Source organism: Lycium barbarum, chromosome 1 (genome assembly GCF_019175385.1).
Source record: "Lycium barbarum isolate Lr01 chromosome 1, ASM1917538v2, whole genome shotgun sequence".
Classification (NCBI taxonomy): domain Eukaryota; kingdom Viridiplantae; phylum Streptophyta; class Magnoliopsida; order Solanales; family Solanaceae; genus Lycium; species Lycium barbarum.
This window is the reverse complement of record NC_083337.1, coordinates 132,233,946-132,252,142: the sequence shown is the minus strand read 5'-3', so window position 1 is coordinate 132,252,142 and position 18,197 is coordinate 132,233,946. Positions and strand designations below refer to the sequence as shown.

At 37.1% G+C, this 18,197-nt stretch overlaps 1 protein-coding gene across 1 annotated transcript; it reads right to left on the bottom strand.

The window, feature by feature from the left end:
- Positions 1-2,336: 2,336 nt before the first annotated feature.
- On the bottom strand, positions 2,337-17,524 carry LOC132637922 (clathrin heavy chain 1-like). The gene is made up of 30 exons (XM_060354938.1): positions 17,261-17,524; positions 16,298-16,502; positions 13,081-13,169; positions 12,902-12,980; positions 12,614-12,741; positions 11,886-11,984; positions 11,686-11,794; positions 11,481-11,560; positions 11,153-11,380; positions 10,965-11,030; positions 10,470-10,586; positions 10,121-10,318; positions 9,894-10,010; positions 9,704-9,763; positions 9,299-9,385; positions 9,049-9,132; positions 8,685-8,819; positions 8,548-8,610; positions 8,366-8,470; positions 7,213-7,325; positions 6,854-7,106; positions 6,635-6,771; positions 6,234-6,512; positions 5,143-6,145; positions 4,532-5,017; positions 4,251-4,421; positions 3,980-4,165; positions 3,619-3,741; positions 3,011-3,121; positions 2,337-2,890 (listed from the first exon to the last, which is right to left on the bottom strand). Exons 1-30 carry the CDS (start codon positions 17,306-17,308, stop codon positions 2,732-2,734), a joined length of 5,118 nt encoding a protein of 1,705 aa, XP_060210921.1. The 5' UTR covers positions 17,309-17,524; the 3' UTR covers positions 2,337-2,731.
- Between the last annotated feature and the right edge of the window lie 673 nt (positions 17,525-18,197).

The window sequence follows — 18,197 nt, the reverse complement described above, 5'->3', positions numbered from 1 at the left end:
TTGCTGCTGTTTTTATTTAATAATCTGGTTTTTGTGAAGAATGTGTTTGTCTGAGGCAACATATGTCGGGTCCGGCAGAGTTCTTGGTTTTGAAACTGAAGTTATGCCGGTTCCGGCATAAAGTTATGCTTGTTCCGGCATAACTTCATGAATTAAGTTAATTTATGTGTGCTTGGTTTTTTGGTATTGTCTTGTTAATAATTTTGGCTTTTATGCAATCTTATGTGTTTTTGGTGTTTTGTTAATAATGTTTTGTTTTGGTTATGAAAAATGAAAGTTTGCCTCTCACGGCATACTTTGTAATTTTGTAAACTGAAGTTATGCCGGTTCCGGCATAAAGTTATGCTTGTTCCGGCATAACTTCATGAATTAAGTTAATTTATGTGTGCTTGGTTTTCTGGTGTTGTCTTGTTAATAATTTTGGTTTTTATGCAATCTTATGTGTTTTTGGTATTGTTTTGTTAATAATGTTTTTGTTTTGCTTATGAAAATGAAAGTTGCCTCTAACAGCATACTTTATTCTTTTGTAAAGTGAACTTCTGCCTCCTCCGGCATACTTTTCTAGTTCTTAACACTTGCGTAAATTTTTGTTTTGCCATGAAAATAAAAGTTTGTCACTAACAGCATACTTTGTTCTTTTGTAACGTAAACTTCTGCCCCCTCCGTCAGACTTGTCTAATTCTTAACACTTGTGTACTTTTTTATTTTGCTTATGAAAATGAAAGTTGCCTCTAACAGCATACTTTATTCTTTTGTAAAGTGAACTTCTGCCTCCTCCGGCATACTTTTCTAGTTCTTAACACTTGCGTAAATTTTTGTTTTGCCATGAAAATAAAAGTTTGTCACTAACAGCATAATTTGTTCTTTTGTAAAGTGAACTTCTGCCTCCTCCGGCAGACTTGTCTAATTCTTAACACTTGTGTACTTTTTTATTTTGCTTATGAAAATGAAAGTTGTTTCTAACAGCATACTTTGTTCTTTTGTAAAGTAAACTTCTGCCTCCTCCGGCATATTTTTCTAGTTCTTAACACTTGCGTAAATTTTTGTTTTGCTCATGAAAATAAAAGTTGCCTCTAACAACATACTTTGTTCTTTTGTAAAGTAAACTTCTGCCTCCTCCGGCATACTTTTCTAGTTCTTAACACTTGTATACTTGATGTTTTGCTTATGAAAATGAAAGTTTGACTCTAGCGGCATACTTTGTTCTTTTGCAAGGTGAACTTCTGCCTCCTCCGGCATACTTGTTCAGAACTTTGCCTGATTATTTTTTGTCAACTGAAGTTACTATAATTTCAAGTCTAAGTCATTGAGCATTGTATACTAATCAAATGGAACGTATAAACTAATCAAAATCAGAACAAAGCAATAAATTTGATCAATTCTATGTTGTTGAGTAAAATTATGATTCGTAATGTTGAATCTCAACTGAATATCATTTGTTTAGTTCATAGAAGATGATTTGTTGTTATTTTCAAATATTAACAAATCTAAACTTAATAAAGCATCAAATTGAGTTGAATTACGTTCAATTGAAACGCTATATATTATTTATTTATCTTTTCCGATGTTGTAGCAGCAAAATCAATGGAGATTTCTCCGGTGAAATGTTGGAACGATGGAACGATTGAAAGGTTTGTTGTTGGAATGATGGATAGGTTTAATTGGATGTTTGGGGTTCGTTACAGACTTTCAGGTTTTTATGTGATGGGTAGGGATAGTAACGTCTTTTCTTATTATTTTTTAGCTTAGAAGGACAAATATTAAAGACCACGCATTACGGGGGCAAAAATTAAAGACCAACGCATTTGAAGGGCATTCGCGCGAATTGCCCCAATTTATGTCAGCGCCTTTTAAAGCACCGACTAGAAGTCTAGAATACATAGGGATATAAATAAAAATTTAATAACTCTTTAACCCATTAACAGCTAAAACGATAAGAAAAACGATAAAACTATACCCCGCATCATTAAGACGTTAACTATAAAATTCCAAACCGTTCCCCAATCATTAATGCGATACCTAGTTATAAAATTCATTTTGTTCCACTAATTGTCGATGTTGGATCTGGTTTAAATGAGTTGATTGTTCTGCAGAAAATAAGATATTAGTATAAAATTGTGTACTCATCCTACGGGTACAATGCACGCGCATTCGGTAACTAGTAGCAATAAGAAGCAACAACGTATTGTAACTCCCAAAGCTTTAAAAAATGGAAAATGACTCCGCAAGACTGGGCAGTCCTGGAACAAATGAGAAAAGAAAAATAGAAGAACACTAAGAAAGTGCACATCAACAGACATACATGCAGTTGTCGATACATAAAACGATCCCCAAAATAAAGCATTAAAACAATATTTTATCCACAAGATGACGATCCTTGAAATACTTACAGAAGTTCGGAAACTAATCCTTGACGACCACAGAACATAGTACAAACTACAATATAATGGATCTCTACATGGTTATAAGATACTTGTAATATCCTCAATCTGCTGCCTAACTGCAAAAAATAGCCTCTTCAAAAAGAATATTACAAAGGAGATATCAGCACCCTATCAAACACAACATAATGGTTATTTTATCTAGCCTCCATTTGTGCCCATTAGCAATCAACTGCAAACTGAAAGAATTAAGGGAAACAGCCCTAACTCTAACAAAAACGGGGACCGAATTGTGTGCCTCCCTCTTGTAGTGTTTGTTTGTTTACGCCAGTATCTGAAGTAACATTGGATTAGTAGGGACCCATGGGTGGCATACCAAATGGAGGCATTCCCATTCCACCCATTGGAGGTGGCGGGGGTGGAGCAAATCCTCCTCCCATGCCTGCACTTCCCATGCCCGGCATTGGTGGAGCAGGCAAAGCCAGAGGCAGCAACTGTGCATACATATTCTGCAAATCAAAAGTGAAGAAGTTTAGCAATGGTTTATTTACACAATCAAACATTACAGGTATGTTCCATAGTAGCAGTAGACTACAAAATTATTGCAATATAGATTACACAATGAATACCTGCTGCTTCATAACGTTCTTCTCTTCATTCTCTTTGGCTTTTGCTTCACTTTGAGCCTCTATTTTATCTTTTATCAGCTCATCAACCTTGCCAGTATATTCACGAATAAACTACAAGAGAGAGAGAGAGAGAGAGAGAAAGAGCTACAGAATCAGAAAATAGTTGCAGATTACACTACATTTCAACAAGCAATAGAAAATCAGAAAACTAAAGCAGATAGCAAAACGATTACCGCAAATGATAGAAGCTACGAGGTAACAATGATATGACATGCAACACAATGAACTATAAACAGGAAATAATCCGAAATAGAGCTCCAGAAGATATTCAATAAGAATATCATGTGAAACACACCCAAGAGGAACACAAAGCCCTTTTCTATTTTTCCGATAAGTACATGGACAAGTTTTCCCAGAGCGAATCAGACATCCTTGCAGCCGTGGCAAGGCTGCAAAGATGCACTAGCATACACATCCATCAGACAAGGCCTATCAAAACTAAGGGGCTAAAAGTCCACAAGGAAAGTGAATGCAAAAGAATTTTCTCCTTGAAAGAAGATAAACAAGCGAACATATAGACACAGGGTTAGAATGGAAAGTCAGTGTACCTGTAACAGGTAAGGGAATGCAAAGTCGATCATCTTATTCATCCACGCTAGTTCAAGAGCAACATCTGGGCGAATCAAATCATAACAAACAAACAAGCATGACGCAAAGCATTCTTTCTTTCCCTGCAAGAACACATAGCAAGATTTTGAAGCTTGAATCCATTTTCCATCAATTTCGTATAATATTTAAATTTAACAAATAACTAAAAACTCACAATTTTCAGATATCAGTTATTGCAAGCTAGACAAGCATTAAACAAATGCAATATAAATGTTTGAAGTGAATCTTTGGGGTGGGGTGGGGAGAGAAGAGAGAGAGAGAGAGCATGGTATGGGTGAATCTTTGAAATACCACTGATACCTGTTCAATGAAGTAAACAAGCAACTCTTCAGCAAGTTCACGATCCCCAGATTGTGAGGCAGTCTCCATTGCATCTTTGTAAAGATTATCTTTCTTCGACAGAGCAATGGATTGCTTCCAGCGACCAGCCCTTTTATAGATATAAGCAGCAACACGCCTCATCTCAAGAAGCTCATGTTTCTCTATCTGTTCACTCACACAAGAAAAGTGGAACTGGTATCAGATATCTGATAGATACAGGGGAAGGCAATTTGGTGAAACTATCCTCTACCTTCTGCGCAAGACCAATCTGGTCAAAATTATCATGCAAATCTACTGATTCACGTAATCTATCATAGTCTTCTTCTTCAACATATATCTCATTAAGGGCCTCGTTTACAGCAGAAACATTGTTACTTTGAACAGCAATCATGTAAGGCTTCACTAGGCGAAGATGACCAGCCTGTTATCCATCCCAGAAGAAAAAAAAAAGGAGAAAAGGAAGGTATTAACATCAAACAATCTAATCCAAACAATCTTTGTAAGTAAGTAGGCTTCTATGAAAAGACAGACCTTTCTCATTATGTCAACTACACGGGTGTGGTCTACCCTAAGCGCAAGAACATTTAGCATATCATTGATGAGATCAGGATGCTCTTGCAAATAGAAGTGGACGGCCTTGTAATAAAGCTCCACATTAGCAACTTTGACAATAATGTCTTTGAACTGCATATGATCCCAAGCATCTGGAGAATGATTCATGACGGTAGTGGCAGCATTGTCAAATTCATCATATTGGATATACAAATATGTGAGTTCTTTCCAGTGTTGCTGCTCATCACAGGCACGAATAAGCTTGGGAATGTTGAGACGGGTGGAAAATAATTTAATGTGTTCCATGAGCTTCTCGTAACGGTATCTGGCATAAAGGACACCAAGTTCTGTGAAGATACCCATATGGGCACGCTCCAAACCCAGCCCACTCTCCATAAGGGAGATCAATTCATTGAAACATCCTCTGTTTTGGTAATATTCACTCACTTCCTCCAGATCATCCACCTGACAAAGTTGAAACAAATACAACCAATCAAAAGTGTTCCAGATAAATTTAAATAAGCATGTTGACACAGAAATACAAACAAGGATCCCTGGGTAGTAACTTATGAAACGCAATGCTAACTTACCTGTATTATAATGTTAAGCCCACAAATCTGAGCTAACCGGAATTCTTCGGCGTCAACACAAGCAAAGCACACTTCTTTCCACGTTTTTGAACTATTTGCTTTGCGTGCTGCATCAACAGCACCTTGAAATTGATTTAGCTTCACAAGTGTGATAGCCAATTTGGCCCAGTTTGAAATAAAGGCAAATATGATCTTTGCAGCTTCATACAAGGCTTCATCATACAACCGGTCACCAACATTCGGTAGATTAGCAACATTTGGCATGAGAATAAACTCTTCAATGTCACTCAATCGATCTATTTTAGCATATGCATAGATTAGTTCACTGTCAACCTTGGGCTCCTTTGTCTTCTGCCTTACCATCAGCAGATATTTCACCAAGTCATTGTAAACATCTGCATCCTCTGCAGCACGAATGACATCCAAAAATTGGGTGGTATCATCTGCACGAATAAACGACTCAATAGCATCACTGATTAATCCTTCTCTCAGTTGAGCCTTAGCCACTTGGCTCCAAACAGCATCTTCTTCAACTCGGAAGGCAAACTCGACAGACCGGTTTATATCACGAATATTATCTAGCAGAACATTGACAGCCTGGACATTTAAATTGAACTTCTTGAAGATTGCAAAAGCTTCTTCATGAAGTTGGGCTTCTACAGCTACCTCCCCTACTGCAGGTCCATCAAAATTATCAAGCCTGTTGATATAATCCATAACTCTAGATGGATCAGCTTTAATGGCTGTCAAGATAAGCAAGTTTTGCAGATTAAAGTTCCCACTGAAAGCAGAGTTCTGGAGCACAATCTTTTCAAGAAGCTCAATCAGTTCATGCGGAAGATCAGCAGTCATGAAAGCTTTAACAGCAGCAGAAACTTGTTCTGGGCTTTTGCTCTCAGACAGAGCAGTGGAGACAACTTGATCGATAAGCTGCCTTCTGAACTCATTTTCAGGGTTAAGAACTTTCTCCCAAAGGTCAGCATCCATCCTCACAACGACATACCTAAAGACATAAGGAAAATTTGGTTGTTCACCTCTAGACACCTGATAAATCAGCAATTATAGAACAACTAGCTAAATGAATGACGAACCTGGCTTGCAATTTGAACAAAGAGTTCTTGTTTGTTACATTAATAAGTTCGTCATCACATTGCCCTCTCCTATATGCAACAACAGCAAGGGTAGGATCGCGCTTCTCACAATATTTACCCACAACACGTGAATCATAATATGGGTTGGTTGTCAGGAAGTGCTCTGGGTTATTGTTGCTATCTATGATGATCTTACCCAGAGCATTGTGTACATGCACATCTTGGCTTCCTTCACTCACAAGATGCTCCAAGAACTGAGTAAGCAGTGGGAGGCGGTTCCTGACAACAAAGAGTTAAAGCTTAACATGAAAGTTTCTAATGACCAACTTTAAGACAATTGTACCGTATATATATATATATATATATAATAATTTAAAAAAAAAAAAAAAAAAAAAAAAAACCTCTTTTCACATTCATCCACAAGGGGCTCAACAGGTAGCAGAGAACGAACAGAAAGGATCAAGCCTTTGATAAAATCCTCAGGACACTCATCATCCAATAGCTGTCCAACAACTAAAGGAGCATTTCCTGGGTTGACCTATAAAAAGACAGATAAAAGTCCGTAAGTCATAAAATTGCAAAACAAAATCAATAAAACAAGTCATTGAAACTGTACCAACCTTTTGGACATAACCTTCAATATACCGTAGCATATTGTTGGTATAGAGGTAGTGTGTGAGATCAGGAACAAAACCAAAACGGTCACAAACATTAATTAGAGGCCGAGCATCAGGAAGTTTGGCGTCCATCAAGAAGTTCTTCGTCTTTTCAGGGTCATAAAAGTTTGATTCTCTTGTCACACGCTCAACTTCCTTGATTTGTCCAGTCTTGGCAGCAGCCTCAACATACTTGAAGTGAATATCGGGATCCTCACTGCAGGAAATAAAAAAAGACAAGTCACCAAGCCAGCCAAAATATCGAAAAGAGTGGTCGATTAAGCTAGCCAAAATGTCAAGATTTCATCTCCATGAGTACGTACCTGGAACTCAAATATGATCCCAAGAAGAAGTACAATCCATCATAAGACTTGAATTGCTCAAAAATCTTTATGCAGGCATCAACACCCAACTGCTCACAATACTCTTTCGCTACCTGCAATACCAAAGCATAATCAGATATATTGCTATTGGTATATCCCACTTTTCAGAAAATAACAATTGAACATTACGTATCAAAAGAAGATGTGATCACATGATTAGAGAATCTTTAATTTACAGTTTATTTGGCCAAGCATCTAAAAACTACTTATTTTGAGAAGCACTTTTATCAAAATAGCTTTCCATAGAAGTACTTTTAAAGAATAGCAGTTTTTCTGTTTGGCCAATTCATTTGAGAAGTGCTTTTAATAATCAAATTGTGTTTGGCCAATCATTCCAAAAAGTGCTTCTGGGTGTGAAATTACTAAAAATGAAAACTATCAAGGTTCATTTGCAGTAAGTATTATTTAGATAGAGAGGTAATTTTAAATATTTATCATGAAAGACTTTAATTAAGTTTTTTTAGTTTAATTAAAATATAAAACATAAAATAAAAATATATATTAAATTTTTAATCAATTAGTTAAACCGAAAAAAGGAAAAGGAGAAAAAGATTGTATTTATTTGAGAGAGATGAGTTAATTAACGATGGATAGTTTGATAATATATTTTTTTGGTAAGAAAATTATTTTCTGCCTATGCTTCTATATCTTGGAAGGAGAATTTTGTAGCCTCTTCCCAACAACAAAAGAGCTGCTTCAACTGCTTCTCAAAAGCTCTTTTCCTGTTTGGCCAAACACCTCAAATCTTCTCGCCAAACAGGCTATAAACTCCAGCACATAGACTACAACAGCAACAACAACATACCCAGTGTGATCCCACGATAGGGGTCTGGGGAGGGTGGGGTGTACACAAACCTTACACCTACCTCTTGTGAGGTAGAAAGGTTGTTTTCGAAAGACCCTCAACTCAAGAAAAGCGTTTTCAATAACAGATTTGACAAATACAAGAATAAAAGCTATGGTGAAAATACTGTAGAAAAGTAAAGTACTGATAACAAAAATAATAAAGATAACCAAAGGAAAAAGAAACAACAGTAGTAATACATCCAGCACATAGGCTCCTGCACAAAAATACATAAAGCAAAATGAGTACCTGAACAATTATTTGAAGGTTGCCTTTGATATTGATCACTAGCAAGTCCTTCATGCACTCAAGAGCCCATTCACGTGAAAGAGTCCCAAAGAACTCAACCAGAGCCTGAGACAAACAATGTAGTTAAATACAAGTTCTCTCTCCTGAAAAAAAAGTCAATGCAATCCATAGAGCATAGCAACCTGAGGCTCAATCGCATGCGTGTTCACAATGACACGCTTGATATCAGGAAGTTCAGTATAATGCTGCAGAGATAATACACCAATTAACCAATTTGCAATCAGATGAAAATAAAGGCAAACTCTGAAAACCATTCAACCTGCAGAGCCCGCACGAATAGACCAGCTTTTTCACAAAGTTGAGCAATTCGAGGTCTATCATAGTGACTGAACATTCCATTTGCTAATATAGCATCTGCTACATTGGGGAAAGTCACGAGATTGATTTCCAATACCTGTATATGGAGGCATTAGAAGTCCGACTAATTAAATAAAATTGGGTGTCAACAACTGCCAATTTCATTGGCCAGGGATGATGAAAGAGAACCTACGCAAGGAAAATTGACCAACCTGATTTTGTCCGACCAATGAGTCAATTCTTTTTAAAAGTAAAATGCATGTAATTTGAGATCTAAAAACAAAACGCATAAACAGCAAGATGTCTTTCTACAAGAGAAAAGAAACCTTAGTCTGCAAAAAACCATGTTCTGGAAGGTTAGGTTTCAGAACATCCAACAAAAATGCTGTTGCCTCGCGGATCATGTTCCTCTGATGACAAAAAGAAAAAGAGAGAATCCTCATCAGCTATATGTTGCACCCAGTAGAAATAGTAAAAAGAACTTCTAAAGCACCTAGTTTAAAGCCCTTAACAGGGAAAATATTGGAATGGACAGTGTCAGCATAATAGTAAACAATCATTAAGAAGCCAATTAACCTGTAGAAAAAGGTCAGTGATTGTATTATAATCAACTGGACAACCGCCCTCCATTTGGGACATCATGAGTGCGAAGTTAACAGCTCCCTGCATATACAGACACAATACTTCACATCAATCCAGCAACTAAGCACCATAGGAGAAGTTGAGTTGATTTTTGCTTCAAGAAAGAAGCAATTTTACCAAAATGAGAGCAAAATTTCAAATATATGTCATTAAGGAGCAGGAGGAAAATAATCAAAGCAATTGTTCTCTCCAAAACATATGGCACATGAAATCCATAGCTGTTGAAGATTCAATACTATTGACATCCAAATGATGCGGAACTCTGTAATTGCATGAAGCTTGCAGAGAAAGATGGGAAATTGATGACATATAACTTTTGTTAAACCATTTTCTGCATACCTGAGGATCAGATCGAAGAATTGTTTGCAGAAGGAACAGATAGTCAGGTGTATAGCCAACCTACATCAACAAAAAGCATTTATAATTACTAAACTCAAATGCATTCACCATAGAAACTTTTGAACTGAGTAAAACATACATGAGAGCAAAAACATATACATGATGACCACAGCAAAAATTGATCACTAACCTGCTTGGAATAAATCAAAATCTTGTCAAACTCCCTGCGCTCAGCGAAAGCAGCAACAACTTTTGGAGTTGCTCTTGCTTTGATGTATATCTTCAAGGCGAGGTCATTATCAACAGTCTACAACCAAAAGGTTTACAGCTGCTGTCAGCACCTCAGGCTATATTAACGAGAAATCAATTGAGGCAGTGAACAGAGAAAAAACTAGTAATGTTGAATTCTAATTTAACCTTCACAAGGTCGCCAAGTTCCTCACTGCACTCCAGCTTATCGTCAGCTAACCAGTTCTCCAAAAGGTTCTTCTTATTTTGGTTGACAACAAGGCGTGACAGTTCCAATGACTCAAAAGCATTGAGCTTCCCTTTTGTCAAAAGTGTCCCAAAGTACTGCAAAAGAGGAGGTGTTTGCCCTGGTTGAACAGGAACGCTCTGTAAATAAGACAAAAAGACACATAATTACAGTGTGTATAACCTTTTGAACAATAAGATTAAGAACTACAATCAGTTTATTCTTGAAACTTAATCTTGATAAGTAATAAATATTGTGAGGGAAAAATTGTCTTGACAACAAATTCAATACCTGAAACTTAGCCACAGTATCAGATGTACGGAGTATGCCCTGAGGTGATTCCGCAGCAAGCTCAGCAGCCTCTTTGTACTTGGTTTGAGCAAACAATTCTTGGAAGCGCTGGACAACCTGAGACAGAATTAATAGATGTAAGACCACTGTAAGGAGCAGATAGCAACAAAATTTCCCGATGTGGATTCCATCAGAGTCAACAGCTTCTGATAACATTGCCAACTGCTGAACGCTGACAATAAAGTAAGAGGGACTAGCCACGTAGAATCTAGTTCTAGCAGATGATCTCAATAACAAACAAACTATTTTAATACTTATGAATTTAGAAAAGGAAGAGTTACAAGAGCAAAAACCAAGCTGCAGAGTGAACTAGCTAAAAGCGTTGGAAAGCTCCAAAGGCAAGAGATATCGTACACTTATAGAAAAGGGCAGAATTCTCTCCCACTGCAATTTCATTTCAAAACAATGATATACTGAAAATAATTATCAACTTACCAAATTCTCAGCACCGGGAAGGTTTCCTCTTTTGGCAAGATTGACAGCAAGCTCCAGATTGTTCAACTGCAACATGTGTAAAAATTTGACACCTTACATGGGACAAGGATTCATCCAAAACTTACACTTCCGGAAACAAATAATTTAACAAAATACATGGTGGCAGAATGCAAAGAAAATAGACGTACTTGTCCACTGACAAAAGGTATAATTGTTGTTTCATTTACTGTGGCTAGCAACACTTGGCCTCGCCTGTTGATGGCATAGAAACCACCAATTGACGAAGCTTCAGCTGTCAGGAAAATAGGGTCCGGGCTAATCCTATTTCTGTATACCGCAGTAGCTGTTTCCAGGTCATAGACGAAAAGAAGCCCAAGCTTTGTGATGACATAAATTAAACTATACTTATGAGATATCTGCGAATGAAACAGAACAATTGTGTCACAATGAACTGAATTCACAATACACAAACACAAGACGAAGCGACAGATACTGGGCAGGAAAGGCAACAGATACCTGCATGGAAACTGGGAAATCATCAGCAAAATCTGGAGGGAAGAAAAGATCTGCCTGTTTTTTTGAAAACGAAGGTTTCCCTGCAAACATTTACCATGTTAAGAATAGGACGAAGTTATATTAGGCAATTCTCACCACAATGTTAGTAAGAAAACCTTCAAGGATAACATAGTGGTGAAAGAAAAATAGGACACGGCATATTAACCTGGCTGCGCTCCCAGCTCAATGACGTGCAATTTTGATACAACCTGCCCAGCATTCAAGGATTTCGTGGCAAAAGAAATGAGTATGGAATCCCTATCACTTCCAGGTACCTGATTAAAGCATAGAACAGTTACAACAGGAAAACATTGAAGCAAGGCTAGCAAAAAAAGAAAGGAAATTGTATAGAGGAGCTTTTCTCACTCTGAATGATGCAAATGATGCAGCGTGTGCCTCTAGAGATTGACTTCGCTGCTGATCCACTGAATATAATTGCATATTTCCTTTGACCAGTTGGGGCCTCTAGTGACATGAAGGAAAATGGTAAAGTCAAATGAAAAAGAATGTCTTCTTTATAAGTTGAAAATTGAGAGAAATCATCAAAACAGTAATGCATCCACCTAGAACACATTTCAATGAATGTTTAAAAAGCCGTAGTTTGAGATATAGATTTCCTCTCCATTACTCTCCCCTCCTCTCCATTACTCTCCCCTCTCTCCCCTGGTGTAGAATTTACCTTGTTAATAACCTAATTTTCAGCCCTTCATCAACATAATCTAGTGCATACAACAAATGACCGAATTTGGCCCAGGTTGCTGCAGCTGAAAGTATCCAATATTCAGGCAACAAAATTACTGCATACAGTACTATGACCAGGTTGCTACATGCAATATTCCATTCCGTACAATACCACAATACAAAGATTGAAAACCACCAACAATCAGCAAGTCAAAAACAAAAAAATTTGAGGGTAGATACAGGATTTAATAGAATTTTGAGAATGTAACACAACATCGAAACCTTATATGACCTTTCCTGCCTTTTCCCTCGCTGATTATACTTAGGAAAGGGTTTTGATGATAAAAACAAAATCTGCTACCAAAATAAATATCAAACTATGCTTAGCAGTGTAGGTTAACAGCATTACACACCTCCGGTGAACCTGGAGCAATACCGATCAAAACCAACCATTTCTCTGAAGGATCGCAACGATAATTGATTATTTGGTTATTGGCTAGATTGGCTGTTCTATCAAACATCTTTATAGGCTCAGTATCACCTGAATAAAGACAATAAAATTCATCTTAAGGAAAGACAAGCAACCATCACTAAAAAAAGGGCCAGAAAAAGTAATAAACACAAAAAAGGACCTTTATCCACTCAAACAAGAGAAAGAAAAATTGGTAAACATTATCACAGAAAAAAAGGAACTGTCTTACCTTCAATTGACCAATGATAGACTGAGGTCTGTGTGACGATACCTAAAAGCTTCGGGGTAATCCACTTCCAGAAAACAACCTAAACATAACATACACTAAGAGTTATATCAACACTATCAAAAAACCCAAAGAATGCAACAAATTAATTAAAAGAAAGAATTCATAGGGCTATTTATTACCTGCTCAGGCATCTGATGTGACTTCATTTTCTGCTTTGCCTCAATATTGAAAATTTGTAAGTGATCTTGAGTAGTTCCGGGTACTTGAGCTTCAAGAGGAGAAAGAAGAGAGTTTTGCTTCTATCAGAAAACATATTTCAACAAAATCCAGAGTGGAAAAGCGGTCCAATCAGATTATATTTTCCTCCTTCCCACTTATATAATGTATATGGATGACGGGAACAAGAACCCCAACAATTCAATGCTTCAGTATTGAATTAACAAATTCTTTGAAGAAAATATCAACAATGAACGAAAGAAATCCACTAAATAGGGCCCTCTGGAAAAGATTCATTGCACAGAAATATGGTCTTCTAAATCAGTGGACCACTTTAGAAGTTGATGGAACCTTTGGGTGTAGTGTATGGAAGACAATTAGAAGGTTGTGGCCCTTGCTAAATAGTAAAATGCACATAAAAGTGAGGAATGGACTAAAAACAGATTTTTGGAATGAAAAATGGATAGGAGATACTAGTCTAAAAGAGATGTTCCCAGACTTATACATCATAAGCCTTCAGAAAAATGCCACTGTCTTTCAGTTGTGGAGCAATCAAGGGTGGAACTTGATTTTTAGAAGAGCCTTGAACGATTGGGAAATAGACAGAGTAACAAACTTGCTCCAGATTTTAGGTACCTTCCAGGGCACCTCAATTGGCCCTGATAGACCTGTCTGGGAGTTACATAACAAGGGAGATTTCACAGTAAAATCTTGTTATTGGAACATGAATAGCAATCAGTTAATACTAGCAGAATGGCCTTGGAAACTAATTTGGAAGGTCAAAGTTCCTCATAAAGTAGCCTGTTTTACATGGTTGGTAATCAGAAGAGCATGCCTAACTCATGAAGCTTTACAAAGAAGAGGTACTCAGATTTGCTCAAGGTGTTTTATGTGTGGACAAGAAACAAAGATTAATGGTCACCTGTTCCTACATTGCAAAACAGCTGTCAATCTGTGGAGCATGTTCTTATGTTTACTTGGAGTGAGTTGGGTCATGCCAAAGACCACTTTTGAACTTTTGAACAGCTGGAAAGGAATTGGAAAAAGAAGATCTAAGGAGAACTGGTGGGAGAATATACCAGCATGCATCTGGTGGACACTATGGAAAGAAAGGAATGCAAGATGTTTTCATGATAATGGCAGCAGCACTCAAAAGATCAAGATGAAGTGCCTTAGTTTACTTTATTTTTGGTGTAAACAGGATATGGTGGGGGAAGTAGAATCTTTAATTGATTTTATAGGACATCTGTAAGCTCTAGTTTTTTTTTGTTTCAGGGTAGTTTCAGCCTACCAAGGGATGTAAGACTATACCTCATCACCATATGATGAGTTTTTTGTGTGAATACAAAGTTACCTTTTACTCAAAAAAAAAAAAATACTTAAGGCCATGGAGGAAACAAGGTGAGGGGGTAACAGTGATTTGTCCAAACTACAGTGAGCTGCTCCTAATTTAGAGGTCAACATACCTTTAGGTAGGATATGTATGTCAGAAACAATCTGACTAGTAACAGCTGACTGATCACGTGGGTCACAGATTTTATCAGAGAATGAAAATCACATAATTGGATGAAGATTCAATTCACAATATCTCGGTTCTACTTAAGTTAACAACTGCACTGAACACCATCAGATTGTCTGTATCTCAATTCAAATACAGTAGTGATCAGAGATCTAAACATATTCCGCAATCGCACTTAACCTCTAAACGTTGAGAGTCAAAGCCATTTCTGCAGATAAAGTTTCCTCACTCTCATTAAATAAATTAATATCCAACCTCTAAACGTTGAGAGTCAAAGCCATTTCTGCAGATAAAGTTTCCTCACTCTCATTAAATAAATTAATATCCAACCTCTAAACGTTGAGAGTCAAAGGCATTTCTGCAGATAAAGTTCCTCACTCTCATTAAATAAATTAATATCCACCCGAGTCTTCCCCAAGAGGGAAAGCACTGCAGAAGCTACACCATGATGTCCAAACTCACCTCCCTTAATGTCTCTTCTATTTCCTACTTTCAATGACCAAAGCTTCATATATGCACTTTAAACTATACTGTTTTGACAAGATGCGGGCGGCGAGGCTGAGACAGTGTTGGTCAAAGGCGCGCTTAAGCCCTGAAGCGAGGCTCAAAACATGTTGAGCGCTTCGCCTCGCTTTATGTGCGCTTCAGTGTCGTCATCAAGGCTCCAAGATATACTTTTCCTTGCCATTTAGCCTCTCTTGAAGAGGTGACACTAGATGATTGGTATTTCACTTTATCGTGATGTTTTTACAGTTTCTTTGTCCATATATTTGTTATTCATGCTTACTATTATAAGTCTTGGACTAAACATACATATATTTGTAATTTTGCACCATTGAGCATTTTTTCACTAAAGCCCGCACTTTATTTGCGCTTAAAGCCCCAGCTAACCTTAGAGCTTTTTTGCGCTTTTCTCTTTTGATAACACTGGGCTGAGATGTTTCAGACATGTCCAGAGAAGATGCACAGACGCTCCAGTGAGGAGGTGTGAGAGGCTGGCGATTGAGGGCTGGAGGAGAGGTAGAGGTAGGCTGAATAAGTATTGGGGAGAGGTGATCAGGCAGGACATGGCAAGTCTTCCGCTTACCAAGGGCATGGCCCTAGATAGGAGGGTGTGGAGGTCGAAAATTAGGGTAGAAGGCTAGTAGTAGGATTAGTATTATTTCCCTTTCAGTAGGATCAATATTATTTCCGTCTTTTTATTTTAATATTCTCGTATTTTTATACTTAGTTTTCTATTACTAGTTAGCTTTGCTCCTGCTTTAGGTTTTTACTATCCTGATGTTGTTACTGCTTATGTTTTCATAATTGCTCGATTTCTGCCTTACTTGAGCCAATGGTCTATCAGAAAAGCCTCTCTACCTGCCAAGTTAGGGGTAAGGTCTGCGTACCCTGGGTATGTTGTTATTGTTGTTGTAGACTATACTCTTTGACTTCTTTACTCAAACTTCAAGTTTCTTTCACATCGTATGTAATAGTGAATAAGAAAATTGACATTTCCACTTTTAAGTATGTATAACCCAACAAAAACCCGACTTAATTAATACGTAGATAGCAACAGCAGTTAAGGTATCACACTTGCAAACAAATCAATAACTTTAGCCATTGAAGGAACATTCAGTGAGGAATCTAAGAAATTCCTTCCTTAGTAAAGATGATACCTTTTAGAGCCAAAATTCTGGAATTGGGATTCATAAGAGCAGAGTCTGCAGTAATAGGGCGTCGCAAAGGCTGGTTTGGCATACTCATATCAATAATCACCACACTATTTTGTGGTGCCGTCTCCCGAACACATATATACTTGTCTGATTCCATCGTTACATTCGTGAACGTGATGAACTGCGGATTGACCCCTATACTTGACAACTGCAACACCAAATCATACAATATCAAAATTCAACCCAAAATTTCACATTCGCAACCAAATTGAATTTGCGAAAGGAAAAATTACGCTCTATGTCTATTTTTGAAAATATTTACGCCAAATAGCCCATATTTTGAGTTTGCTACCCGATTTAGTCCATATTTGTGTATAAAAACCTTTCATACACTATTATACAAGGTCGATACGTTATGTATAATGCATCCCCCCCAAGGTATGATATTATATAATATTGTAGATTGGGCTACGTGGTGTAATATTTTATGTTGGGCTGTACATTTTTGAAAATTTCCCTTCACATTGGCAACCAAACTGAATTTGGGAAATTAAAAACAATATGATAATTTAGGTAGCAGATCCGGCAATTAACTACATATCAGAGATCTAATCAACATTTCAGACATGCTAAGTAACCCTAGTAAAGACTAACAAATAAAGCTACTTCAAAGGAATAGTCAACTGCTATTATGAATTAGGCAATGAGACTAAATAAGTACTCCCTCCGTCCCATTTTATGTGATACTTTTCGAGAGTCAATTTCACTAAACTTTGAAGCTAAATTGTATTAGATAAACTCCATATTTTAAAATCAAAATTCATATATTTAAAAAACTACAATGAAAATTACTATAAGTTACAATTTTTCTCATATCAATTTAGTCAAAGTTGATACAGTTTGAGACATAGAGGAGTACATAGAAGGACAGAAAATACTAATCGAGAAAGTAAGAAATGAGATTACAGTAAGGGTCTCTTTCATAGTGATCGGAGCATTAGCAGCAACAGCCATGATTGGAGATCTGAGAAACAACCCGAGATCGAAACCCGGGAACCCGAGATCTATAAATCTAATATGCCTTGTTAATTAAGCAGTGCGCTTCTTCTCTAATTATATGTTTGGGTGGGGTTAGGAATGTTCAACGATGAGGAATATGGAATTTCTGGGTTGGAGAAATGTGAATTGGGGAACTATTTGTTGAATTCTAATTGGAGTAGTATGTCGAGAAAAGGACAAAAATGGTCCCTTTAACTGTAACTACAGGTTCAAAATAGTCCCTTAACTATGCACTTAACGGTTTTAGTCCTTTAAGTTTGTTACAAGTTAATAAAAATGGTCCCTTAACTATGAGAGTAGGTTCAAAATAGTCTTTTAACTATGCACTTAACGGTTTTGGTCCTTTAAGTTTGTCATAAGTTGACAAAATGGTCTCTTAACTATGAGAGTTGGTTAAAAATAGTCCCTTAAGTATGCACTTAACGGTTTTGTTCCTTAAGTTCACCAAAAGTTAACAGTTTGAGTCTCCGACAAACTATTCATCGAACTCTGTTTGTTAGATTTGACTAGAACTGTAAAAAAAAAAAAAAAAAATTAGCGAGAACTCACATCTAGAGGTACACATTATTAAAGAAATGGTCAAATACCTCGGGACAAAATTGACGGACGTCAGTCGGTTATAGGAAAAAACCTACAGACTTGATAATGTCAGAAAATGGTGTCTCGAAACACAAAGACCGACGGACTCTATCGATTAAAACTGAGGGAATCCATCGACTAAATAAAATACACTAGACTTTATAAATAAATTAGAAATAGCAGAAACTAAAAAAGTTGTCACTACCAAAAACAAGCGAAAAAAACGATGGACGGAAACCGATGGATAAAATCGAGGGACACTATT